At 33.9% G+C, this 27,805-nt stretch overlaps 1 protein-coding gene across 1 annotated transcript in view; it reads left to right on the top strand.

Moving 5' to 3' along the window:
- The window catches only part of UBA6 (ubiquitin like modifier activating enzyme 6), a gene marked incomplete at its 5' end in the record, with an annotated part of 96,647 nt that overhangs the window by 60,123 nt on the left and 8,719 nt on the right, over positions 1-27,805 (top strand). The window contains 14 exons of the mRNA XM_079716576.1: positions 8,048-8,191; positions 9,632-9,699; positions 10,408-10,486; positions 11,610-11,690; positions 15,161-15,238; positions 16,785-16,966; positions 18,529-18,634; positions 20,171-20,260; positions 20,498-20,578; positions 21,558-21,686; positions 23,148-23,199; positions 23,294-23,357; positions 24,677-24,746; positions 26,195-26,266. Coding sequence (XP_079572702.1) covers positions 8,048-8,191; positions 9,632-9,699; positions 10,408-10,486; positions 11,610-11,690; positions 15,161-15,238; positions 16,785-16,966; positions 18,529-18,634; positions 20,171-20,260; positions 20,498-20,578; positions 21,558-21,686; positions 23,148-23,199; positions 23,294-23,357; positions 24,677-24,746; positions 26,195-26,266 — 1,296 coding nt within the window. The remainder of the gene's footprint in view (positions 1-8,047; positions 8,192-9,631; positions 9,700-10,407; positions 10,487-11,609; positions 11,691-15,160; positions 15,239-16,784; positions 16,967-18,528; positions 18,635-20,170; positions 20,261-20,497; positions 20,579-21,557; positions 21,687-23,147; positions 23,200-23,293; positions 23,358-24,676; positions 24,747-26,194; positions 26,267-27,805) is intronic.

Below are 27,805 nucleotides of genomic sequence, written 5' to 3'. Positions count from 1 at the left end.
ATAGGGATTGCATTGAATCTGTAGATTGCTTTGGGTAGTAGAGTCATTTTCACAATATTGATTCTTCCAATCCAGGAGCATGGTATATCTCTCCATCTATTTATATCATCTTTAATTTCTTTCATCAGTGTCTTATAATTTTCTGCATACAGGTCTTTTGTCTCCTTGGGTAGGTTTATTCCTAGATATTTTATTCTTTTTGTTGCAATGGTAAATGGGAGTGTTTTCTTGATTTCATTTTCAGATTTTTCATCATTAGTGTACAGGAATGCCAGAGATTTCTGTGCATTAATTTTGTATCCTGCTACTTTACCAAATTCATTGATTAGCTCTAGTAGTTTTTCGGTAGCATCTTTAGGATTCTCTATGTATAGTATCATGTCATCTGCAAACAGTGACAGCTTTACTTCTTCTTTTCCAATTTGGATTCCTTTTATTTCCTTTTCTTCTCTGATTGCTGTGGCTAAAACTTCCAAAACTATGTTGAATAAGAGTGGTGAGAGTGGGCAGCCTTGTCTTGTTCCTGATCTTAGTGGAAATGGTTTCAGTTTTTCACCATTGAGGACAATGTTGGCTGTGGGTTTGTCATATATGGCCTTTATTATGTTGAGGAAAGTTCCCTCTATGCCTACTTTCTGCAGGGTTTTTATCATAAATGGGTGTTGAATTTTGTCGAAAGCTTTCTCTGCATCTATTGAGATGATCATATGGTTTTTCTCCTTCAACTTGTTAATATGGTGTATCACATTGATTGATTTGCGTATATTGAAGAATCCTTGCATTCCTGGAATAAACCCCACTTGATCATGGTGTATGATCCTTTTAATGTGCTGTTGGATTCTGTTTGCTAGTATTTTGTTGAGGATTTTTGCATCTATGTTCATCAGTGATATTGGCCTGTAGTTTTCTTTCTTTGTGACATCCTTGCCTGGTTTTGGTATCAAGGTGATGGTGGCCTCGTAGAATGAGTTTGGGAGTGTTCCTTCCTCTGATATTGTTTGGAAGAGTTTGAGAAGGATGGGTGTTAGCTCTTCTCTAAATGTTTGATAGAATTCGCCTGTGAAGCCATCTGGTCCTGGGCTTTTGTTTGATGGAAGATTTTTAATCACAGTTTCAATTTCAGTGCTTGTGATTGGTCTATTCATATTTTCTATTTCTTCCTGAGTCAGTCTTGGTAGGTTGTGCATTTCTAAGAATTTGTCCATTTCTTCCAGGTTGTCCATTTTATTGGCATAGAGTTGCTTATAGTAATCTCTCATGATCTTTTGTATTTCTGCAGTGTCAGTTGTTACTTCTTCTTTTTCATTTCTAATTCTACTGATTTGAGTCTTCTCCCTTCTTTTCTTGATGAGTCTGGCTAATGGTTTGTCAATTTTGTTTATCTTCTCAAAGAACCAGCTTTTAGTTTGGTTGATCTTTGCTATCGTTTCCTTCATTTCTTTTTCATTTATTTCTGATCTGATCTTTATGATTTCTTTCCTTCTGCTAACTTTGGGGGTTTTTTGTTCTTCTTTCTCTAATTGCTTTAGGTGCAGGGTCAGGTTGTTTACTCGAAATGTTTCCTGTTTCTTAAGGTGGGATTGTATTGCTATAAACTTCCCCCTTAGAACTGCTTTTGCTGCGTCTCAGAGGTTTTGGGTCGTCGTGTCTCCATTGTCATTTGTTTCTAAGTATTTCTTAATTTCCTCTTTGATTTCTTCAGTGATCACTTCATTATTGAGTAGTGTATTGTTTAGCCTCCATGTGTTTGTATTTTTTACAGATCTTTTCCTGTAATTGATGTCTAGTCTCATAGCATTGTGGTCGGAAAAGATACTTGATACAATTTCAATTTTCTTAAATTTACCAAGGCTTGATTTGTGACCCAAGATATGATCTATCCTGGAGAATGTTCCATGAGCACTTGAGAAAAATGTGTATTCTGTTGTTTTTGGGTGGAATGTCCTATAAATATCAATTAAGTCCATCTTGTTTAATGTATCTTTTAAAGCTTGTGTTTCCTTATTTATTTTCATTTTGGATGATCTGTCCATTGGTGAAAGTGGGGTGTTAAAGTCCCATACTATGGTTGTGTTACTGTCGATTTCCCCTTTTATGGCTGTTAGTATTTGCCTTATGTATTGAGGTGCTCCTATGTTGGGTGCATAAATATTTACAATTGTTATATCTTCTTCTTGGATCGATCCCTTTATCGTTATGTAGTGTCCTTCTTTGTCTCTTCTAATAGTCTTTATTTTAAAGTCTATTTTGTCTGATATAAGAATTGCTACTCCAGCTTTCTTTTGATTTCCATTTGCATGGAATATCTTTTTCCATCCCCTTACTTTCAATCTGTATGTGTCTCTAGGTCTGAAGTGGGTCTCTTGTAGACAGCATATATATGCGTCTTGTTTTTGTATCCATTCAGCCACTCTGTGTCTTTTGGTGGGAGCATTTAGTCCATTTACATTTAAGGTAATTATTGATATGTATGTTCCTATTCCCATTTCCTTAATTGCTTTGGGTTCGTTATTGTAGGTATAGTCCTTCTGTTGTGTTTCTTGCCTAGAGAAGTTCCTTTAGCATTTGTTGTAAAGCTGGTTTGGTGGTGCTGAACTCTCTCAGCTTTTGCTTGTCTGTAAAGGTTTTAATTTCTCCATCAAATCTGAATGAGATCCTTGCTGGGTAGAGTAATCTTGGTTGCAGGTTTCTCTCCTTCATCACTTTAATTATGTCCTGCCACTCCCTTCTGGCTTGTAGAGTTTCTGCTGAGAGATCAGCTGTTAACCTGATGGGGATTCCCTTGTGTGTTATTTGTTGTTTTTCCCTTGCTGCTTTTAATATGATTTCTTTGTGTTTAATTTTTGACAGTTTGATTAATATGTGTTTTGGCGTATTTCTTCTTGGATTTATTCTGTATGGGACTCTCTGTGCCTCCTGGACTTGATTAACTATTTCCTTTCCCATATTAGGGATGTTTTCAACTATAATCTCTTCAAATATTTTCTCAGTCCCTTTCTTTTTCTCTTCTTCTTCTGGAACCCCTATAATTCGAATGTTGGTGCGTTTAATGTTGTCCCAGAGGTCTCTGAGACTGTCCTCTGTTCTTTTCATTCTTTTTTCATTTTATTTTTCTCTGCATCAGTTATTTCCACTATTTTATCTTCCACCTCACTTATCCATTCTTCTGCCTCAGTTATTCTGCTATTGATCCCATATAGAGTATTTTTCATTTCATTTATTGTGTTTTTAATCGATGCTTGATTCATCTTTAGTTCTTCTAGGTCCTTGTTAACTGTTTCTTGCATATTGTCTATTCTATTTCCAAGATTTTGGATCTGGGAAATAGAATCTTGGATCAGCTTTACTATCATTATTCTGAATTCTTTTTCAGGTAGACTGCCTATTACCTCTTCATTTGTTAGGTCTGGTAGGTTTTTATCTTGCTCCTTCACCTGCTGTGTGTTTTTCTGCTTTCTCATTTTGCTTATGTTACTGTGTTTGGGGTCTCCTTTTTGCAGGCTGCAGATTCGTAGTTCCCGTTGTTTTTGGTGTCTGTCCCCCGTGTCTAAGGTTGTTTCAGTAGGTTGTGTAGGCTTCCTGGTGGGGGGGACTAATGCCTGTGTTCTGGTGGTTGAAGCTCGATCTTGTCTTTCTGGTGGACAGGTCCACGTCTGGTGGTGTGTTTTGGGGTGCCTGTGGCCTTATTATGTTTTTAGGTATCCTCTCTGCTGATGGGTGGGGTTGTGTTCCTGCCTTGCTAGTTTCTTGGCATAGGGTGACCAGCACTGTAGCTTGCTGGTCGTTGACTGAAGCTGGGTGCTGGTGTTGAGATGGAGATCCCTGGGAGATTTTCGCTGCTTGATATTATGTGGAGCTGGGAGGTCTCTTGTGGACCCGTGTCCTGAAGTTGGCTCTCCCACTTCAGAGGCACAGCACTAACTCCTGGCTGCAGCACCAAGAGCCTTTCATCCACCCGGCTCAGAATAACAGTGAGAAAAAGTAGAAAGAAATAATTAGTAGAAGAAAGAAAGAGAGATTGAAAGAAAGGAAGAAGGGAAGTAAGGAAGGAAGGAAGGAAGAAAGAAAGAAAGGAGGGAGGGAGGAAGGATGGAAAGAAAGGAAAGAAAGGAGGGAGGGAGGGAGGAATGAAAGCAAAAGGAAGAGTGAATGGAAGAAGAGAGGGAGGGAGGGAGGAAGGAAAGAAAGAAAGAAAGACAGGAGGGAGGGAGGGAGGGAGGAAGGAAAGAAAAAGAAAGTGGAAAGAAGAAGGGTGGGAGGGAGGGAGGGATGGAGGAAAGAAAAAGAAAGAAGGAAAGGAGGAGCGGAGGGAGGGAGGGAGGAAGGGAAGGGAGGAAAAAAAGAAAGAGCAGGTAAAGTAAAATAGAATAAAGTATGAAATATAGTAGCGTTATTAAAATTAAAAAGTAATTATTGAAAAAAAACACGGACCGAAAGAACCCTGGGACATATGGTGGAAGCAAAGCTATACAGAGAGAATCTTACACAGAAGATTACACATACACATTCACAAAAAGAGAGCAGGGGGAAAAATCAAAAATCTTGCTCTCCAAGTCCACCTCCTCGATTTGGGATAATTCGTTGTAAAAAGAGGAAAAGGGCGAAAAGTCTGAAATCTTGCTAAGTCCACCTCCTTAATTTGAGATAATTCGTTGTAAAAAGAGGAAAAAAAAAGGGGGGGGGGGAAGTCTTAAATCTTGTCCTCAAGGTCCACTTCCTCAATTTGGGATGATTCGCTGTCCATTCATGCACTCCACAGACGCAGGGCACATCAAATGGACCGTGGAGCTTTAATCCGCTGCCTCGGAGGCTGCCCAGAGAGATTTCCCTGTCTCTGCTCTCACAACTCCCGGGTCTCAGCCTTGGACCTGGCCCCGCCTCTGTGCGTAGGTCGCCGGAGGGCGTCCGTTCTTCACTCAGACAGGACGGGTTTAAAGGAGCCGCTGATTCGGGGGCTCTGGCTCACTCAGGCAGAGGGGAGGGAGGGGAACGCCCTCTCCTCGCGCACCAGGCAACAAAAGGGAAAAAAGTCTCTTGCCTCTCCGGTAGCTCCAGACCCTTTCCCCGGACTCCCTCCGGGCTAGCACTAACCCCTTCAGGGTCTCTTCCTGCCGCCAGCCCCAGACCTCTCCCTGCGCTCCGACTGAAAGCCGATACCCGAGCCTCAGCTCCCAGCCCCGCCCGCCCTGGCGGCCGAGCAGACAAGTCTCTCGGGCTGGTGTGTGCCTGAGGGCACCGATCCTCTGTGCCAAAATCTCTCTGCTTTGCCCTCCACACCCCTGTTGCTTTGCTGTCCTCCGCTACTCCGAAGCTTTCCCCCTCCGCCACCTGCAGTCTCCGCCCTCGAAGGGGCTTGTAGTGTGTAGAAACCTTCCCTCCTTCACGGCTCCCTCCCACTGGTGCAGGTCCCGTCCATATCCTATTGTCTCTGTTTATTCTTTTTTTTCTTTTGACCTACCCAGGTATGTGGGGAGTTTCTTGCCTTTTGGGGGGTCTGAGGTCTTCTGTCAGCGTTCAGTAGGTGTTCTGTTGGAGTTGTTCCACGTGTAGATGAATTTCTGATGTATCTGTGGGGAGGAAGGTGATCTCCGCGTCTTACTCTTCCGCCATCCCAGGACCCCTTTTCATACTTTTCTTACTTTTTATAAATAATCTGGTCTTTTTGCCTTGGGGCCCTGTATATTTTTTTCTTCTGTGTATTTTTTCATCTGTGAAATCTAATAGTTTTACCAAGTTATAACTCAAGATTGATCATTCAGTCAATTTTTCTAGGTATACCATGAGCCCGTTTTGATTCATAGATTCATATTTTCTTTTATTTATTTATTTTTCCCCTTTGGGGAAGGTGGAATGGATCATTTTGGTTCTTGGTTATTAAATTTCTGATTCAAGGTGGGGTTTTTTGTGTTTGTTTTCCACATCTCCAAGTGTTTGTTGATATATAATTCACTCAGTCGAATTTACTCTGCCTTGTAATTAGTTTGGGGGAGAAATTTTCAGTACTAAAATGTTTTGATTCCAATTTTCTGTCTCCTTTTTACATCTGCTTTGTTTGGTAAACTGATTTTTCTGTATATGCTTTTGGACAGGGTAAGGGTTTTGGGTGCTTTTTCAGATTTCTATTTCTAGAGCCCCTCTTCCTCTTCTCTTCCTGAAAAGGAGTTTCTTTAATAGGTGATTTTTTTTTAATTAAAAAAAATTTTTTGGTGGATACGTGTTGATATATCTTGTGGATCTCTTTGATTTCTGCCAAATCCTACTTAACTTCCTCTCTTACTTCCTTTTTTAGCCTTCTCTGTCAAGGGATATCTCCCCCTTTCTATTTACATCATTCTCCCCAGGGAAGTTCTTTCACCATAGCCACTGCTGAGATCTGCCAGACTTCATACATGTTCAGTATTTTTTGCACTTAGTATGGGCCTTCTGTTTTCTCAGGATGATTTTGACTGTGCTTTGTCACATTAGGCCTTTCATTCTCTTTTCTGTGATTACACGCTTCCTGCTCTCTGTTCAGGCTTGCAGCAATATGAAGTCCAGAAATAGTTCATTTGGGGTTTGGTGTTTGTTTTTCTATTTACAGGCAATTTAAAGTTCATATTTTCTGTTTCTTAGTAATGCTGAAGCCCTGCCACTGGTTTATTTCTCTTCTTGTGGATATGTATCATCTTTTGGAGACCGTGTGGAGAAATTCAGATATAGGCCTTAGTCATTATCTTAGGGTGATGAAAAACTCCCCAGATTTGGATGTTTGTTTATTAAAAAATATAAAATTTTGTAAGATAATGTAACCTAATGGTAAGAATAGAGTTGGAGAGTTGGACTTTTTAGGTTCAGATCCTGGTTTCACCACTTACTAGCAGTAAAATCTTGAGTAAATTACTTTTCTAATTTGTATGATAGAAATTATATTTCCTAGGATTATTTTGAAGATTATATGTGGACTTAATATACAACTCAAAATAGATGCTCAATCAAATTACCTGCTTCTATTAGCATTCTTGTCATTGTTTTTAATAATATCAGTACCACCAATATCTCTGCATCCAGAAATGCCACATCTTAAATGAAATTGTAATCTGAGTTGAGTTTAGTGCTAAATAGTTGTAAAATAGTGAGATATAGAAAATTGAAATGGAGTGGGTGGAATGTGAGTAGATAGTAACCTCTTTTTGTATCATAGATATCTTTGATAATGTAATAAAAGCCTTCCTTCTTCCCCTAAATGTACAAGTACTGTTATTTTACATAGAATTTCAAAAGATTAATTGAGCCCTACTTGGATCCTAGGTTAAGATTCTAGTTACTGATGTTGAAAGGACAGGAAGAGAAAGAGAAGCCAGAGCTCATGAAGAGATCTTTGTGACAAATAAGAAATTGTGTTAAAATAATAGCTCCAAAATGCAGTTCTCCATTTTTTCCTTAAAAAAACTAATAAATTTTATTTTGAGAAACATCATTTCAGTTTAAGTATGATAATGAGAACTTTGTGACGATTGGCTCTTAGATATGATAATGAGAACTTTGTGACGATTGGCTCTTAGATTTGTACACAAAAGTGCGATTACTCTCAATTTTTTTCCTAAACTGCCTTTTCCAACAATGTATTGCCTCATTTTTTACAGTTTTACTTTTTATTTGCCACTTCAAGCACAAATAATAGCTCATCATTTTTTATGGGTCATTTTTTTTTTCATTTATGTAGGTGCAAGGTTTTTCCATAGTTTTCATTAAAACATGTTTTTTAAAATTCTGGTTGTTTGTCCGACATCACGGTAGATAATCCAGTTAATTCTAAATTGTTCCCTAGCATAACATAAAGAGTAAAAAAGCAAAATTGGGCAGGTACTGGTAATGAAATATACTGCTTAAGGTAACTGACATGGAATTGGATCTTTTATTATGAGATTGGGACTGTTTTTTAGGACTTAAAAACTATTAGGGAAATTGAGTAGCTCTTTTAGAAGTTAAGGTATAATTATTTATTGAAATTTTGAGTATACCACGTGAATACTGTAAAGATTATTGTCTTTCATGGCTTGTGTTTCAGCCTGAAGTAAATTATGACATTGTGCGTTGGCTCTCTTGGACTGCCCAAGGCTTTTTACCCCCACTTGCTGCAGCAGTAGGAGGTGTTGCCAGCCAAGAAGTATTGAAAGCTGTGACAGGAAAGTTTTCTCCTTTGTGCCAGTGGGTTAGTTCTCTATTTTAATATTTTTTTGTACTTAAGGTTGAATTATTCACCCATATAATGAATGTCTGTTATGAATTATAACATAGTATTAATTAATATATTATAAAAGCAACCTTAAATTATTTTTTGATGCATGAGTCAGGTGTGATGTGCCACCAAAACTTAATTCTGTAATGGAAGCTGACAAGATCATTTGTTGAGGCTACTGGCATGTAACCCAGAGTTGCATTCTAGGATGTATTTCCCTCACTTGTTAGAGTGAAGGAATTTTCACTCTTATATTCCTTATATATAAGGAATTTTCTTATCCTTATATTTAGTTTCCACTACTGTTAGTTTAGCAGTCACATGCTTTCAGGACTCCTGAACTGTTCCATGGAGCCTTTTGGCATCATGAATCTTCAGATTCCCTAATTTCTAGGTATAAACTTCTAAAGGTGGAAAGCATAGGAATGGTAAAAGTTTGAGAACTATATAGGGTAAAAACATCACAAGATGGAAAAACCCTGGTTTCTATTACCAGAAGGAATAATTGGCAAAGTGTATCAAAGGATGCTCTTCAGGCCCTTTATTTTTTTTTTAATTTAACATTGATCTTGTTTATTATGTTTTAAAAAGTTTAAATTTAGCTTTAATAATTAAAATTTGTAAATTTATTATAGATGCTATTAATTAATATTATTTTGCTGCTAGATTATTTGGTTTATTTTAGCACAGTGTACAAGTTCAATTATAAATGTCTGGTTTAGATATAACTATTAGCAGCATGGGTAATATAAATTATGTTATTAATATAGATTCTATGTTATAATTAAATAACCATTTATTCATGTTCATGGTGATGTTCACGTTTTTTAGCCATATAAGTTACTTAAAATGAAAATGAAAATGAGACTCAGGGTTTTTTTTCATTAAGCTGAACTAATTCTGTTTGATATTATTTTAAATGCTGAAATTGTGGCTTCCTAGACCATTTCCTCTGTAGTGTATGTAATAATTACAGACGACATAGTTTCCAAGTTGGAAATTAAATATGGACTAGGTACTTTCCTATCAAAGATAAACAGATTATTCAAATGTAGCTGAAATTGAATGAAGCTTCCAGAAGTTTTTATGTAGTTATAAAAAATAGATTTGGAGGTGAAATTTCCTTTTGTTTGTTAATAATAGAATATATCATCTGTAAGATGGCTAAATGACATGAATCAAATTATGTATTTTTACAGTTCCTCCAGATTTAACCATTGTTTTAATGAAAGAATGTAAGGAATGTTTATTGCATAAGAAACAATTATATTTTTTAATCCATTATTTTACTCTGAAGCAGCATGTTTATCATTGTTTTCTTTAATGATCATTAAATAACTACAGAAGATAATTACTTTTTCTAGCAATTTAGTTTTCTACATAGTAAGTTATGTTTTTATCTTCTACTTTAAGTTATATATTGAAGCAGCAGATATTGTCGAATCCCTAGGCAAACCTGAACGTGAAGAATTTCTCCCACGGTAATACTGACCTTTTTGTTGCTTTTTTCTTAGTTGTATGTTTATAAGAAGGAACTAGATTAAGAGTTTTTGTGCAAACATGTATTTGTTTTAGATGTCTTTTCTCCTAGCTCACTTCTGCAGTCATTTCTTCTCTACTTAGTGATTGTGTCATAATAATGCAGTATCTCTTTACCACTTTATAAATAATGAATATAAAGTGTTAAATTTATATCATGAGAATGGTTAGGTTTCAAAACACCATTCTGATTTTAGATGAAAACAATTGCTACCTGCAGCTTTTATTTATATCAGTCATTCTTTACCTTTTGGGTCACATATCTCTTTGAGAATCTGATAAAAGCTTATGAATTCATTCTCCCAAAAATACACATAACCCAAAGTTCTGTCTTCAATTTAAGTGGGTTAACAACTTCAAAGCCCAACCATAGTCTTCTCTACAAACCTTTATTAAAAATCCCTGCCTTAAAATTTTTTTTCCAGATAAACTAAAGTGACCTTCGCTTAAGTCATTAGGATTTAGAATATTAAGTCAAATGGAAAAAAGAAGCAACTGATTTCTTTATGAAGTTTCTTCTCTTTCAAATAAGATAATTTATTTGTTAGTTTGGAAGAAACTCATTAAATTGGTACTAGCAGCAATGAAACTAATCTTAATAATGTTTTTTTATGCCATTCTATTTTCTTGGTTTATATTGTTTTCTACAGAGGAGATAGATATGATGCCTTACGAGCCTGCATTGGAGACACTTTGTGTCAGAAGCTACAAAATTTGAATATCTTTTTAGTAAGTAGGAATAATAATGAGAATAAATAGTACAGTCAAACTGCTATTGTATATCAAGTTAATTTATTAAAGAAAATTTGAGTACAGTTTTTAACATAGTAGACATTCAGGAAATGTTTAAAACGGGAATTTGTAAACTGTACCTGCAGACCAAATCCATCCTGCTGCCTGTTTTTATAAATAAAGTTTCAGGAGAACACAGCCAAGCCCATTTATTCAAATATTGTCTATGGCTTCTTTCATACTATAATAGTGGAGCTGAGTGGTTGTGAAAAAGACCATATTGCTTACAAAGCTGAAAACATTCACTGTCTGGCCCTTTATAGAAGACGTTTGCCAACCCATCATCTAGAGAATTAGTACATGTAAAGTTAAAATACAAGTATAATAGTTTTGAACATTAAATGATTTTCTAGAAATACATTAAAAATTGTGGGGTTTGGGTTTTCTTTTGTTTTTTCTTACCAAATGTAGGAATATGTAGGTGGATCTGTCTTTCTTAAATGTCTTAGTGCATTGGCAGGGAAGCTCTCCCCAATAGCATAAGATGACTTCTCCTGCCACTTATTTTTTTTAATTATTATAATCAGTCCTAAAAGTACTACTGATTTTTATTATTCATTTTTTAAATAATATTTTGAAAATCAGCAGTATTCCTAAGCTTTTACCTGCATGTAGAATCTCTTATTAGTTTTTACTTAAAAGTCTTAGAATAGTTATATTCATCAAATGAGTTTAGAAAATTGTCTATAAACAATCTTTTTAATTGTAATGTTGCACTGTTTCGTGCTGTTTGTTTCCATCTTATACAAAAAATGAGTTCAAACTTTGGCTTTTGTGTGGAATATTAAAATGTCTTCTTTTTAAAGTAATTATAAATATTATGCTTTTCCTTCTATGATTTATACATTTTTTTAAATTGAGATACTTATAATGATATCATGAACCATTAAATATTTTAAAGTAAAATGATTTTTAAGTTACTTTAAAAGTTCAAATTATTTTTAAAAGTATGTATTTATTGTAACTTAGCATTTGAAGAAAATTAACATGAAATTGCTCTTTAGTAAGTAGATGTTTTAATTTTATTTAATCTGATACCTTTTATTTTTCTTCTCCATAGGTAGGATGTGGAGCCATAGGCTGTGAAATGTTAAAAAATTTTGCTTTGCTAGGTGTTGGCACAGGCAAAGAGAAGGGAATGGTAAGATATAAATCCTTGAGAGTTAAAAGTTTATATTTCTTTTGCTGCCCAGTTTTGAATCATGTTTGACTGCATGGATCTGAAGTATTGATTTTTGAGGATAGGGCCACTAGGCTAGAAATTGGAAGATTCTGATTCTACCCTGACCATTTTTCAAAATTTATGTGACCTTGTGACAAATAACTTGAGTTCTCTGCTCCTCAGTTTCTTTCTTTAGTATTGTGAAACTGTTATCTGTACTACCTGCCTCATAATGTAATTATGAAGATCAAATGTGAAAGGGCTTTTCAAACAATAAAGCACATTAATACTGTTATTTCTATTAGATACTACTTATTATTAAATAAATATTTAGGATGGGAGAAGCTAACATTAGAAAGTTGCAGAGTACTCAGATATTGTTTCAATTGGTGAGTATCAAAAGAAGAGTGAGTAGCTTAAACTTTGGTATACAATATAAATTCTTAAGATGATAAATGTCAGTTAACTGGAAAGCCATGTCATATATTTAAATAAAAATGTATTTCATTGATGCTGTTTGCCTTTAAGATGTACACTACAGTGGTGATGTCATAGATTTATCATGGTGACTAATAGTGAGTAATTAAATGACTAAAATTTATTTAATAGTTCACATTTTATAGTTTATTAAACTTACTCTCACAGGTACAGGCAGATGTCCTACAGTTATATTATTCCTGCTCAGCATTTCCTAAATTGTTTTCCACAAATGACTATTAGTTCTGGTAGTTTTTAAAGTATTTCTTAAAAAAAATCCTTGGTTACACAAGTTTGGATATCACCTCCTTTACTCCTTGAAAATTCATAATACATATCAGCATATAAAAGTCAGGAAAAGAACTATAGTAAATAAGCCTACTTACTTCAGGTAACAAAACAAGGTAAGTTAATGTGGACAGATTTCTAGCCTACTGCAAATGCATAGTCTTGCTGTATAAATTATTATTTTTTGAAGTGTTTACATATGTAGCCAAACTAACTAGAAGGAAGGAAAGAAAAATCCCCAGGTTCCAGGAACCAAGAGGGAAATTAATTCCTGAGCTAAAAGCTGTGGTGACTCACAAGTGTTTCTGTCTTGAACATATGTCCAATACATTAACTAGAAAGAAAGTCATTTGTGAGAAATCATAACTCAGAGCTGCACCACACTGGTGTATGGGGTCCAAAATTATATCATATAAAAACTTCAAGAAGAGAAATGAATATAACAAATTTAGGGCCGTTGAAACCTCTGATTAAAACAAATGCAAAACCACATCATGGTGATACTTACACACTGAGAGTACATAGGACTATGCAGAGAAATCAACATCCATTCAAGACAATTCACAATGAAAAATGACAGTCTACTAGAAAAAGGTACCACCTGGAAGAATCAGCAAATGAAAATAGAAGAATTAACTCTGTAAGAACTATAGATAATAGGAGTGCTACAGATAATAGAACAAACAAACTGTAAAGTTAAAAATGACCAAAGACATAGAAAGAGGAATGGAAACATGAGGGAAAAAGGCACTGAAATTTTCACAAAAAGCCAAGGAAGAATTTTTGTATAATCAGTGAACTTAAAATTCAAATATAGCTGAAGTGAGAATTGATGAAAAGAAGATAAATACCCAAAATATAGTATAGAAAGATTCTTTTTTTTTACATGAAAGAGGATACATTTGCATGGTCCAACATAAGTGTAGTAGAATTTCCAGAGAGAGTAAAGATAAGGGAGAAGAAGTAATATATTCCAAGGATAAAGACAAGTTTCCAGAGTTGAAGAGACAAGTGTGTTCAGATTGAAAAGGTAAACTAATCCCAAACAAATCAAAAGCAAAGATAAAAAGAGAGATTATTTAGTAGACTTCTCATCAGCAATAAATGCACACCTGAAGATAGAGAAGCATATCTTCATAGTGCAAGGGATTATCAACCCTAGATTTCTATACCCAGCTAAATTATCTGTTAAGAGAAAAAAAAAAAAAAAAAGATAATTGACTAGTAAAATGATGAAAGATTACTGCTTATTCTCACTGAAAGAACTATGGATTAATATAGGCAATGTGTGAAGCAAGGGTAAGTAGAAGCATTTATCAACATTCTTAGATTTAAATAAGCATTAATTTTTAAAACCTTTAATTAAAATATTGACCAGTTTGGGGGTGGGCTGGTTAAGAATAAGTAAAATATTCATTGATATCATGGGAAATAGAAGGGAGAGTTCAAATATCCTCCAGTTGTTCAGGAGGAAGATGGAGATTTTAATTTTAGATCTTAAGTCACATGTACATGTTAAAATTTTGAATATCACCACATAAAAATAGAGATTTAACTTCCAAATCAGTTCAGTGAGGGGTTGACGGGGGCATTGAGGGAGGATTAGAATCAAGAATACTTGATCAATCCAGTAGAAGAACAACAAGGACAAAAAAAAGTGGATAAAAAGTAGGGTTGGGGGAGGTAGAAGAAAAAGCTTTTTAATCAGTAATCACAATAAGTATACGTTGATTAAGCTTTTTCTTAAAGGACATTTTCTGTGCTTTTTTTTTCCCCCATTTCAAAAAGATACCCTCTAACACGTAATTACAAAGAACTGTTGAAAACAAAACAAACAAACAAAAAAATATATATGTATATACACATATCTACATATATACATATATATGTATATATATATCGGAAATGTCAGCTAAAAGAAAGTGAATGTGTTTGTGAATACAAATCAACACACTCTGAGAAGTACTGCTTCTAGTGAAATCTTTTACAAATACTAGCTTAAGTGGCAAATGCATTATGAGTACTTTTTAGATTATCTTAGATCTGTTTACTTTAATCTTGCATCCTTTAGAATGGGGGTCTGCAAACTTTTTCTTAACCAGATTGTAACTGTTCTAGGCTTGTGGATCTTAAGGCTCTGTCACAGCTGCTGAGCTCTGCCATTGCAGTATGAAAACAGCCATAAAGTGACGTGACAGTGTTCAGTAAAATTTATTTACAAAAACAGGCAGCCTGCCTGCACTGTAGTTTGTAGACCTCTGCTTTAGCAAGAGCTTTCAAATTGAAACATGCAGGCTTCTTTCCCAATCAATTGAGATTGAGAATAAATATGTATAGAAAGAAGAGCTAACTCCTCTATGGCTAATCCATTACGTTTCTAAAATGTGATAGTGATGTTAAACCTTTATTTTGTTATGAATAGTTAAAAAAAAGTTTTGAGTAGGAGTTGCAGTTGGTTTCAGCTGTTTTGTTTGACATGTTCTATGCTAAACATTGTCATTAAATATAAGTATAAAAACAGTAGTATTGGTAACCAGTTTTGGAGTATTTGTATTCTTATAACTTTCACCAGACAAAATAATTTAGAATAGCTTGTGGGAGTTGTTTTAGTCATTCAGAGAAAAGCAAAGTAGATTTAAATTTATCTCTTATGTAATTTCAGCCATTTTTTTCCTCGGTATTAGGTTACAGTAACAGATCCTGACTTGATAGAAAAATCCAACTTGAATAGACAGTTCCTATTTCGTCCTCATCACATACAGGTGTGTTGTTATACTGTTTCAAATTTGAATCATCTATTCTGTTATACAAAAAAGAAGAGAGTTTCCTTTTTATAAACAGAAAATGGTGCTTGAACAAGCATAGTATCTTCTTTATTTTATTAGGATCTCTCAAATATCAAATAATGGGAATGACCATAGAGAAAATATATAATTATTTTTTAATATAAAAATTAGTTTTTGCATTGATTTTGGGTGTTAAAATCTGAGTTGTGAATGATGGGCAGTATTTTTTTCATTTTATAATCAAGATGTATCTATGTATTTAATTTTAGAAACATCTTAGGATATAAAAACAGGTTCCCTAATTTGAAGTTTTTATAGATGACAGATTTGGCACTGTCTTTTTTATTAACCTTTATTACAAAACAGGTAAAGTTTGAGAATTTTTTGCTCTTTTGATCTTGTTTGATTACTTAACATCCCTTTTTATCATAAAATAATTCTTATTTTCAGTCTTTTTTATGGAGGTCAAAATATTTGTCAGTAAAAGAAACAATTTAGTCAGTCAAGCAAATTTGCTCTTTAGAATTTTTTTTCACTTTGTTGTTCTACAACTCATTGAGAATCTTAGTAAAACTAAGAAATGTCATGAACAGAAAAGTAATTAAAGCATACTTTTCTATAGTTATATAGTAGCATAGTTAACTGAATGACCTCACCTATCCAAATACAAAGAACTAAGTAACAGGGTCTCTCATGAACTAAAATTTATGTGATAAGATTCATTCACTGACCTTTGTGCATTTTACTTATAAAAGAACTATTAAAGCCTGTTTGTTTTACACTTCTAACCAAGTTTACAGTTTGTATGTATGAATGCTAATAGCACCGAGAAGTAAAAACATGTCCGTCTAACAGTATGAGAAGAGACAGATACCATTAAAACTAAATGGATTCGTTCAAGCTGAATGATCTATAGATACTTAGTGTCAGAGCCAGTACTCCCAAATAAACTATGATAGCACCTGAAAGGACACCAGTGATTTAAAAATGATCACTAACTCTAAAAGAAAAGAAAGAGTACTCTTTTTATAAAACTGAAACATATATAATATTTTTTTAAATATTTCCATCCAGAAATGGTAAAAATTTTTTAAACATTTTAGTACCAAAATATTGATATTAAGTTACCATACCTCTGAGAGTTCATATTCTGTAGAACTTGGATTTCTAATATTGTACTGAATGTGTTCTCATTTTTTTTCTAGGCACTTACTCAATTCAAACCTCATTAGTAGGGAAAAATGTACTTTTAATTAGACTTTTAACTAATATTTTAAGAATTACAGAACACTTAGCTATAAAATAGAGGTTATTTACATTTTTATTAATAGTGTATGAATTATTAATTCTAATGTGCATTACTAAATGCAGCATGACCACAATGAATGTAATTTCCACAAATTAAAAGTGAAAACTGATCTCATTACATTATTCTTCATATAAAAAATGTTTTAAGTTCAGTCATGGCCTATTTTTCCTGTTTACCATTTATTTCTTCTGTTTTTATATGTTATTTGTTTAGAAACCTAAAAGCTATACTGCTGCTGATGCAACCCTGAAAATAAATCCTCAATTAAAGATAGATGCACACTTGAACAAAGTATGTCCAGCCACCGAGGTGATTTACAATGATGAGTTCTATACTAAGCAGGATATAATTATTACAGCATTAGATAATGTGGAAACCAGGAGATATGTAGACAGGTATGTTCTTGAAATTCAGGTTCATAGAAATTGTCTTTCTTTTGTTTTCACTTCATTTCTCATACCTATTTATTGAAAAGTTACTGGATATTCTGATTATTCTTTATGTTCCTATTATAGTTCTCCTCGAACCCAAGCCTTCTGATGATTTCCCATTAGAGACAGGATAAAATTTAAAATCTTTAAAATGGCCTAAATGTTTTTCATAGAGTATCTGCCACCTGTCCACCACTCCAGCTTAAAATTTACTATTTCTCCCTGGCTCCCCTTATTCTAGCCACACATTCTTTCTTTCAGTTCGTACAGTGGGGGCATCTAACACTTTTCACCTCAGGGACTTGTACATGATCTCCTTCAACCTCAGGAAATTATGTTTATCTTGTTCTAAAACTCCTGACACCAAATCTGCCTACTTACTCTTCACTTCCTTTAGTTTTTTCTCTCATCCTTTCATTTTCAACCTAAATGTCTTTATTCAAACAGACTTTCTTTAACCCCTGAATTCTAAATTAGATCCTCCTAAGATAATCTTTCACAGCACTCATTTTTCCTTCATAGCACTTATTTTTTATTGACATGCACATTTATTTAATATTTGTTTCCTCACTAAATCATTTATTCAGTTATTATTTATTTTCCCATCACTCTGTCCTCAGTGCCCAATACATGGTGTCATTCAGTAAATATTTGTTAAATAAGTAGATGAATAAATTACTATGATGTATACACCTTACATAATCTTTCTTATATCCTTGTATGACTCTCTAATGTTAGGGTGCTAGAGCAGATTATTAGCAGGAAAATTTACCAGTTGAGAGTACAGTGGAAAGTTTGTAAACTTGAGCAGAGAAAGGCAAAAAAGAAACTTTAAGAAATTAAAGTGTGTTGAATATAGGTATCATAAGTATTGAGAAAGAAGGTTTGGGATGAAGAAAATGTTGAAAAGATATAGTGAGGTAGAACCTATAGTCGGAAAATAAACCAAAGAAGAAATAGAAAACAAGAAAAGAAAGGGTAACACGTTAATTAAGAGTTAACCCAGAGGAAAAAAAGTTGAAGCCCAAAATTTGATAGGAGTTTTTTTTGTTTTTTCTTTTTTCTTATTGAAGTATAGTTGATTTACAATGTTGTGGCAGTCTCTGCTGTACAGCAGTGACTCAGTTGTACACATAGAGACATTCTTTTTTTATATTATTTTCCATTATGGTTTATCATAGGATATTAAATATAGTTCCTTGTGCTACACACAAGGAACTTGTTGTTTATCCATTCTGTGTAGGAGTTTTAGAACAAGATAAACGTAATGTGTCTTGTTCTAAAACTACCAAACTTTGGGAATGGAAGGTAGAGACAAAAATTGCTAGGGTAAGCAGCAAAGTTTGTGGGAGGAAGGGGATGGTAATAATAAATGGGTTGTTTGGTGGTCATGTATCTGTTTCCTAAAGTGTTATATCTAAGAAGTGATCAACATGTGAAATGGTCAGTAGAAATTGGTAAGTTGTCCTCTGCTTACATTGTTACTGCTCACTTTTATGTTTGTTACCTATTTTCTTTTCACATAGCCGTTGCTTAGCAAATCTACGGCCCCTCTTAGATTCTGGAACAATGGGCACTAAGGGACACACTGAAGTTATTGTACCTCATTTAACTGAATCCTATAATAGTCATGTAAGTAAACCAGTTTTTTAAAGTAAATATCTCTTATATCTCATCATTTTTATACCTCATGGTTTATTTCTCTTCATTACTCAGAATATTTGGTTTAGCATTCCTAATCCCTTCTGTTTTTGATCTGCCAATGATGTCTGTGCATATGTGTATAGACATTTTTTTTAATGTAGCTGAACTTATTTTTTTAATCATCAAAATTTTGTTTCCGGTCTTTCTGGAATATTATTCTTGTGTTTACTGTTTGCTTCTCAGAGCTGCTTGATTAGTTTTTAGCAACCTTTGAACTGGTGACCCACCCAAAATCTTACTGAAGACCCGGTTTCTCCATATGAGGGACCAAGCCATTTATAACCGTATATTTTATACAAATGATACAGGTGTAACTTTTTTTTTAACCTCCACAAGTGATTTTGAGATACTGCCAAATTTGAAAATCACTGGTCTAAGAAATGTAGGCTTGGGGATTTTAAAAAAAAAGGTCAACCCAGGTTGTAAAATTGAAAGAAGAATATTATTTTACAAGCATAAATATCCCTTTATTTAATGGATATGTTTGGTTTAGAAAATTTTTTAAATTTTAATAAAATTTGTTTTCCCCTTTACTCTCATGCAATCAGAAGTTTATATAGTGAAAACACTATAATAGACAAAATTGATAATTGATTTGAAGGAAATTAGGTGGAGAAAATCATGATATGCTGGGATCATACTAGAAGATTTTCAAAGTAGGGGATGTTACAAAATTCTGAAAGTTCCCTTGATTCTCTCATTCTACCACATCTTCCCCTTCTCCTATATGTATATTCTCTAACTTCATACTCAGAAAAACTAGAATTGAATACTACATCTGGCTTTCCTTTTTGGTTTATAAAATATTCTGTGGTATTTTATAGATCAACACACTAAAATAAAATCTCTAAGTAAAAAGAGACAAAGTGAGTTGTTTTAGATTGGGTAAGCCAATAAGACTAAATGTACCAAATGTACCCTTTAAGAGAATATGGATTTCTTCAATGGTACTTTTTCATATGACACAACATAGACATTTGCCATTTATTTAATACACAATTTCTGCAAGAAACTATACCAAGCATCAAGAACATATTCCTGCTTACAAATATTTTTTCTCCCTGGAGAAAGAAACAGTATGTGGGCACTATATTGGGAATTCTTGAATTATTTTTTAAAATGCAGAATATTTAAAGTGTTAAATGTCACCTTGATACTGGGAGGAAAAAAAAAAGTAATTATATATGATAATCTGCTATATGAGTACTACATGGTACCAAAGGAGTGCACAGATAATAAGTGACAATAGAATTCGTGTTTGTTGTTACATTGCTATAAACACGTGGGTTAAGTGTCAAAAGAATAAACTTTTCTTCTTAATGTGTAGGAGAAAGAAGATAAAAAATGTTGGATTTATTTTATTTTTGAATTTTATTTTTTAATGGTCTTAAAACACTCAAGTAAATTCATTCCATAAAAAATTGTCATTGCTTCTCTTAACTGTTGTCATATTTTATAAAATAGCGGGATCCCCCAGAAGAGGAAATACCATTTTGTACCCTAAAATCCTTTCCAGCTGCTATTGAACACACTATACAATGGGCAAGAGATAAGGTAATAAAGATATTTTTTAAGAAATTTTTCTTTGAAGTAGAAAAGATGATATTTCCAACTTTTTTTTAAATTTTTTAATTTAATTTTATTTATTTTTTTATACAGCAGGTTCTTTATAGTCATCAATTTTATACACATCAGTGTATACATGTCAATTCCAATTGCCCAATTCATCAGATATTTCCAACTTTTAAACATACTTTTATTTGTAATGTGTTTTCCTCTTTTCCCTTATAGTTTGAAAGTTCCTTTTCCTACAAGCCTTCATTGTTTAACAAATTTTGGCAAACCTATCCATCTGCAGAAGAAGTCTTAAAGGTAAAAGTCAACACACTTTTTTTTTTAATTGAAGTATAGTTGATTTACAATGTTGTGGTAATTTCTACTGTACAGAAAAATGATTCAGTTATATGTATATACATTCTTTTTCATATTCTTTTCCATTATGGTTTATCACAGGATCTTGAATTTAGTTCCTTGTCTTACACAGTAGAACCTTGTCGTTTATCCATTCTGTATATAGTAGTTTGTATCTGCTAACCCCAACACTTTATGTCAGTGTAATCTTATTTTCAAGTTGCCTATAAATAGTTTACCTCCTTAAACAGAGATTATACATTAATATTGTATATAGTAAGTATATGAGGAATCTCGAAGTTAGCAGGTCACAAATAACCCTTCATTTTTAATTTGGTCAAATTATATGGAGTTGCACATATTTTACAATGTTTGACTTACAGAACAGCAATTCATATGGTTCAACCTAATAAGGATTTGATAAATGATAAGAGAGCTACAAATAATAAAACAGATTGTTAATAAGCTCTTTGGAAAAAACTGAGGTAAGTTTTAGTGAAAATTTCAGGAGTAGGAATGGTCTCAGATTTATTAGTCTAATGGTGAGGGCAACTTCAAAGCTGTTTTTTCACTTTCCTTTAATCCTACACTAAGAAGGCCAACTTTTTAGTGTAACATATTATTCATAGCACTTCGTATAGTAAGCACATACATAGTACTAACTTACCACTAGCAAGACATGAGGATAACTTGGGAGATAAGAAACTTTAGAGTTAACATTTTGCATACTATCTTTTCCCATTTCCCCTCCAGAAAAGAAAAGAAAGAGGGAAAGTAGAAAGACGGGGACAGGGAGCTTGAGGTGAAAATAATAAAATCATAAGACACATGAGCTGGCACTTCAAACTTTGGCTGACATTTCCTGGGAATATGTGCATGTGTGTTTGTGTGATTAATTGGACATGTATTTGCTTTGTTTTCTTTTTTCCTCTCATTCTAGAAGATACAAACTGGACACAGTTTAGAAGGCTGTTTTCAAGTTATTAAGTTACTTAGCAGAAGACCTAGAAATTGGTCCCACTGTGTAGAATTAGCAAGATTAAAGTTTGAAAAATATTTTAACCATAAAGTAAGTATACATTATAAAATATTAAGAAAAAGTCTAAACTTGGCTCATTTAATTACTATGAAATTAATTTCATTGACCTGAAAATGTGTATTCTTTCTTTCAGGAAGCTTTTCAGAAATTAGTAAGTTAACTGAGAACAAGTGACGGGCACACAACTAATTTCTTCCTGAATGCTACTGATTAAAGAATGCATTTAAACTCCACCCATCCGCTTGTCAGTTATACATTTAACTAATCCTTGTCTTTCTGTGTACAAAATGGGTTTTAATAAAATAGGGATTCCTTCTAGAGAAGAAGGAATACATTTAATCAGTAATCATTAAAAAGTTTGTTGTTCAGAGTAAAGCAAGAGACTGAGAGAATAGAGATTCCATCAGAAATTTTTTTGGAATTTTGCCTTCCCCATATATATCTAATAATCACATTTTGTCTGTTTCCTCATTGTAAAATGGGAGTAATAAATTGGTGCCTGACTCATAGCATAGTGGTGAGGATCAAATGAGTTAATACATGCAAAGTCTTTAGCATAGAATCTGGTCCATCCCATAAATATTTAGTGAAATATTAGCTGTTATTCTTACTCCAGTTACATACAGAAGCTTGAATGTGTCCTGCACTCTGTTTAGTCTCTCCCTCTCTTTAGGCTCTTACCTATTGGAATATAAAATAAGCTCATCTTTTTAAAGTCTTTAAATTATACTTATTCATGTTTTTCACTTCCTTTTTTGCTCTGCTTCTTGGAAAAGTGGTCTATACTAACTGTTGCCATGTCTTCATCCAGTAAATGTGCCTTCTTTCCCCAGGACTGTTGAAATTATTCTTACCATGACTATCAATGACCTCATGTTTCAAAATCTACAGAGCTCTTTTTTGTCCTTATCTTCTATGGGTTTTTTAACTTTTTTTTATTGTGGAAAAATTCAACCACAGAAATAATAGAGAAAATAGCATATAATTAATCTCCATGTATTCCTCATATATTTGTCACCCAGGTTTAACAATTAACAGCTCATAGAAAATCTTATTTCATCTATAATCCCACCTAATATACCCTCCCCCTAGATGGTTTTGAAGCAAATCTCAAGCAGCATATCATTTCAAAATATAAAATACTGTGTATTTTTACTGTGTTTTTTGCTTGTTTTAAGGATTAGCTCTTTGAAAGGAGCAGTATGATATGTAAAATATGCCACCGTTTGTGAAAAGGGCCAAAATAATCTATATTCATGTTTGCCATAGATGCAAAAAAAAGAAAAAAAAACTATATAAGTGTTGATAAAAAATAGCAATAGAAGTTATTCCAAGTTGAGGTGGGGGGCAGTGACAGGAAAATGGACAGATTGAGTACACGGTGACTGGAAGACTTCACTGTATGTCTTTTTATGTATGTTGTTTTTTGGGTTTTTTTTACTTCAGTTAATATTAAGTAGTGATTTTTTTTTAATTCAATTTTTTCTTTAGGCTCTTCAGCTTCTTCACTGTTTCCCTCTGGACACACGATTAAAAGATGGCAGTAAGTATATATCAGTGTTGAGAAGAAAGTTTAATGCAATTTATTACTGACTGCTGACACTGAAAATAATATTTTGTATTTTGTATTTTGTTAGGTTTGTTTTGGCAGTCACCAAAAAGGCCCCCCTCTCCATTAAAATTTGATCTAAATGAACCTTTGTAAGTATATATATCCAGTTTTATATACATCCTTCATTGTAAACTTCTTAACTGTATAGGTTTACATTGCAGGGTGAAAACTGCAGGCTTTTTAATGTTAAATTATTGCATCCCTGTTAATCTAAGAGTTAGCATAGTATTTTGGCCAACAAAGCCAGCCACAATTCTTCTCCCCACACATAGGTGAATCTACTTATTTACATGGTAAATAATCTTATTATTTTCGTCTTCTCTAAAGTACAACCGAAGTGTCATCTCTTTGACATTATTCATTAAAAAGTAAAATGAAGACAGATGTTTTCCTATTTAATGAAGTCAGTATATACGAAACTTCAGTTACATGGGGGAAAATGATCACTACTAAATAACTCCCTAAATAATCTCAGGTTAATTTTCAAAGGAGTTGATCTTTGAGTAAATGCCTGTATATCCTATCTATATTAGATATGCATTTTATACACAAACACACTTATATGTATATATTTTAATTAAACACTTAGCTTGTTAACCTTCCTTTCAACAAGTAATTCTGTGCTTAGTTTTTTCCTCTGGTGCTTATTCTAGTCACCTTATCCTGATTGCTGCTTCTTTTTTAAAGTTTATTTATTTATTTATTTATTTATTCTTGGCTGCACTGAGGCTTCGTTGCTGTGCTCCGGCTTTCTCTAGTTGTGGCGAGCGGGGGCTACTCTTCGTTGCGGTGCGCCGGCTTCTCATTGCGGGGGCTTCTCTTGTTGCAGAGCATGGGCTCTAGGTGCACGGGCTTCAGTAGTTGTGGCTCTAGAGCTCAGGCTCAGTAGTTGTGGCACCCAGGCTTAGTTACTCCATGGCATGTGGGATCTTCCCGGACCAGGGCTCGAACCCATGTCCCCTGCACTGGCAGGTGGATTCTTAACCACTGCGCCACCAGGGAAGCCCTGATTGCTTCTTCTATAAAACTTACCTTTTTGTTTTTAAACAAACTCATTTGCTTAGTTTGAACTTATTGTACACTCTTTAAAACGAAGTTTGTAATATTTTCTTATGAATTAAAATGAATTTTCTTTCAATGATTTTTCTACTTCTGGCCACTTCTCTCCCCAAAGTAGTCTTGATCACTACCTGGATATTAGTGCTTATGAGGATAAACATGTGATGTTTTCTCTTTTATAACTTCTACAATGCCTTGGTCTAGACCAGAATTTCATTGCCTAACTTTAAAAAAAATAATCCTGTAACAAAAATTCTGTAATTACTTATCTTCAACATTTTAAAGGCTATAGTTTCTGGTAAACATCTTTGAAACTGTGCATTCATGCTTTATTTTTTAATTTCAAAAGGCACTTCAGTTTCCTTCTGAATGCTGCAAAATTATATGCTACAGTCTATTGCATTCCATTTACAGAAGAGGTAAGATATTCTTCAAGCCCTAACAAGTGATAGAAAAGGTTAGAATTAGATGACTTAGCTAATTGCATCATCAAAATGTGTTTTATGTTATAAGAATTGTTCTTCGATATAAACTTTTCATTTTGTTCTAGTCTTGCCCATTCTAATAAAGCAGAAGCTAAAATCTCATTGCAGCATCACTAAGTAGAAGAAAGTCACTTTTTTTCTGAACTTAAGTAGCGAAACAAATATTTGTAAAAGCAGTCTTACTTTATTTTTAAAACATTTATAACCTACTAACTTTAATTATTGTAATTACTCTGAAAACCCAAAGTGATCTATTTCATAATAATTTTTAAATATTTCTTAGTGATTCTGTTTGTTATCATTTGTTTGGCTTATTTTTGTGAAATTAACATATGCTTTTCAGGAGATTTGAAAATGCTAGCCTACATTGACATTTCTTAACTTTTATCATTTATACCTTTTCTCTTAGACATCATCTTCATTGACTCATATGTAAAGGGATCTAATACAGTTTTATTTGAAAGGCAGGTCTGCATTAGTGAATTTTCCTTCTCAAATGTATAATAGAGCTAAATAAATTAATATACTTTTAGGTACTAGGCTGAATGGGAAATATGAGCCAGATCCATAACTAGAATTGGCTATTTTGGATCTAGATATAAAAATGCCTGTTGTACATTAATCCCTTTTGGAATTAACACGCAGTAAAATATACCATAAATGTCTGGTAGAAATAGTGGCATTCAGTTGGGTATTTTTTTTGTGAAAGGAGTGATAATTTTGTGATGAGTTGTAGGTGACCTCAAAAGCACTGTGTCTCAGTTTGTCCTAAGTAGATTCTTAATAATAAACATGTATATAGCCTTAAATTCATCTAAGTTTATCCTGAACCATTTAAATATTTTCCTGCTTCCAAAGGTATGAATTCCATTTACTGTGAGTCAATGTATATTGAGTATAACTTTCCACATGGAACTTTGTAAAACAATGAAGAGATAGTTCCTGATCTCAAGGCACTCTGTCTGATACAACCAGTCCTAAAACTACCTTTTTAAAAATTTGTGGATGGACTTCCCTGGCAGTCCAGTGGTTAAGACTCCATGCTCTCGGTGCAGGGGGCACGGGTTTGATCCCTGGTCGGGGAAGATCCCACCTGCTGCATGGTACGGCCGAAAAAAAAAAAAATTTGTGGAAAGAACTAAGATTTCAGGTTTGTTGCCTAACAAGTACTTTTTTACACACACCACCCCCACTTCCCAGCCTTTGTGGATGGTATTTCTATAGAAATAAAAGTAAATGTCACAAACAGATGTGGTCTAAACAGTTATATCATAAATTATTCAAATATTTAGTATGATAAAGGACCTTTTTTAGGTTGTTTTTTAGGTTTAGAATTCAGAATTTTAAGAATATGTTGATAAAATTACTGTTTTAAAAACCAGGACTTATCAGCAGATACCCTGTTGAATATTCTTTCCGAAGTAAAGATTCAGGAATTCAAACCTTCCAACAAGGTATGTGTACAAGTTCATTCATTTAGCCAATAGTCATTGAACTTCTACTTGTGTCAAGTCTCTTTCTAAACCTGGAGAAGCCCATAGGAACAAAACAAAATTCTTGTTCTTGTGCGAGTTGGGCCAGAGGGAGACTATAAAAAAAAAGTGCCAATAATTATGTAATATTGCATTGTGGGCATAAATGCTAATAAGAAAAAATAAAACAGGGAAAACAAAGGGTGATGGAGCTGGTGTCATCTTATACGAGATAAAAGGGGAAAGCTTCTCTGATATGGTAACATTTGAGCAGAAGCCTGAAGGAAGTGAGGGAGTGGGCCATACTGTTATCTGGTGAAAGAGCAGTACAGATGGCAGGAACAAGTTCAGAGAAAGGCCTTGAAAGACTTTGAAGGCCAGAATTTTTCTGGAGGAGAATACGCAAGAGAAGAGTGGTAGATGGCCAGATTGGAGAGGTAGTGAGGGTTATAAGTACTTCATGTTTTATTATGAGATAAGAAGCCAGTGGAGGATTTTAAGCAGAGGACACAACCTGACATATTTAAAAGGATGACCCTGACAATTGTGTTAAGAATGATTAGGACATGAGAGAGGAAGCAGAAATAGCTATTAGGAGATTATAGTCAAGATATGATGGTGGTTTGAATGAACCATAAACAGGGGCAGTGGGTAACAGGGAAGTTGTGGTAAGAGGTTGGATTCTGTGCACATTTTGCAGTAGCCCTGACAGGATTTGTAAGGAATTGGTTTGAGTATGCAAGAAAAAAAGATTATTTTCTTAGTTGAAAAAAAGAAGCAAGCTTAATCGCTCCGAGTGACAGGGAGAAGATAGAGGAAGTTTGAGCAGAGAAAAAAAAGATGTGAAATAATTGCCTAGGGGAGTGGGAAAAGTGGGGAATTAGAAGATGTTGTAGAATTTTGAGACAATATTTAATATCCACTTAATGTTAATTCCACTTAATGTATTCTATTACATGTGGCTGGAGAAAAGGCATTTAGCTGCTTGGGTGCTACTGTAGAATAGCTGGTAAATTGGATTGTAACAAGGGTTGGGATTTTGTCAGGCAAATATGTTGGAAGGAGAAAGACAGGGAGTATTAATAAAGATGGAACATGAAATTTAGGCAGGGTAAATAAAATTTGAAAATAATAAATATTTTTCTTTTTCACATGTTCATTATGTGCCTTTTCGTATGCACTCTAAAAAGAAATAAACCACAGAACAACCTTCTGTTCCGTTTACCTTTAGCTATACTGGAAAATGTGGAGTAATGAGTGCCTCCCTGCAAAATTCAAGTAGGAAGTGGTGTGTGCAGTCTTCCACTCTGCATTTTTATTTTAGGGACAAGGAAAACTTGTAGGCAGTTCATTTTGTGCAAGTAAGTAGGTTTTCTGAATGAAATGTTCATGACTTTTAGTTTATCAAGAACAAAAGTACAGAAAGGAAAAACAAAATTCCTATATAAAGAAGATTCCTAGCCCATGTTTCTAATGGGCAAAGCTGCTAGACAGAAGCCAAGGAAATATGCATCAATAACT

This window comes from Hyperoodon ampullatus (genome assembly GCF_949752795.1).
Source record: "Hyperoodon ampullatus genome assembly, chromosome: 1".
NCBI lineage: Eukaryota > Metazoa > Chordata > Mammalia > Artiodactyla > Ziphiidae > Hyperoodon > Hyperoodon ampullatus.
The sequence above is the reverse complement of the archived record's forward strand: the minus strand, read 5'-3'. Positions and strand labels throughout refer to the sequence as shown.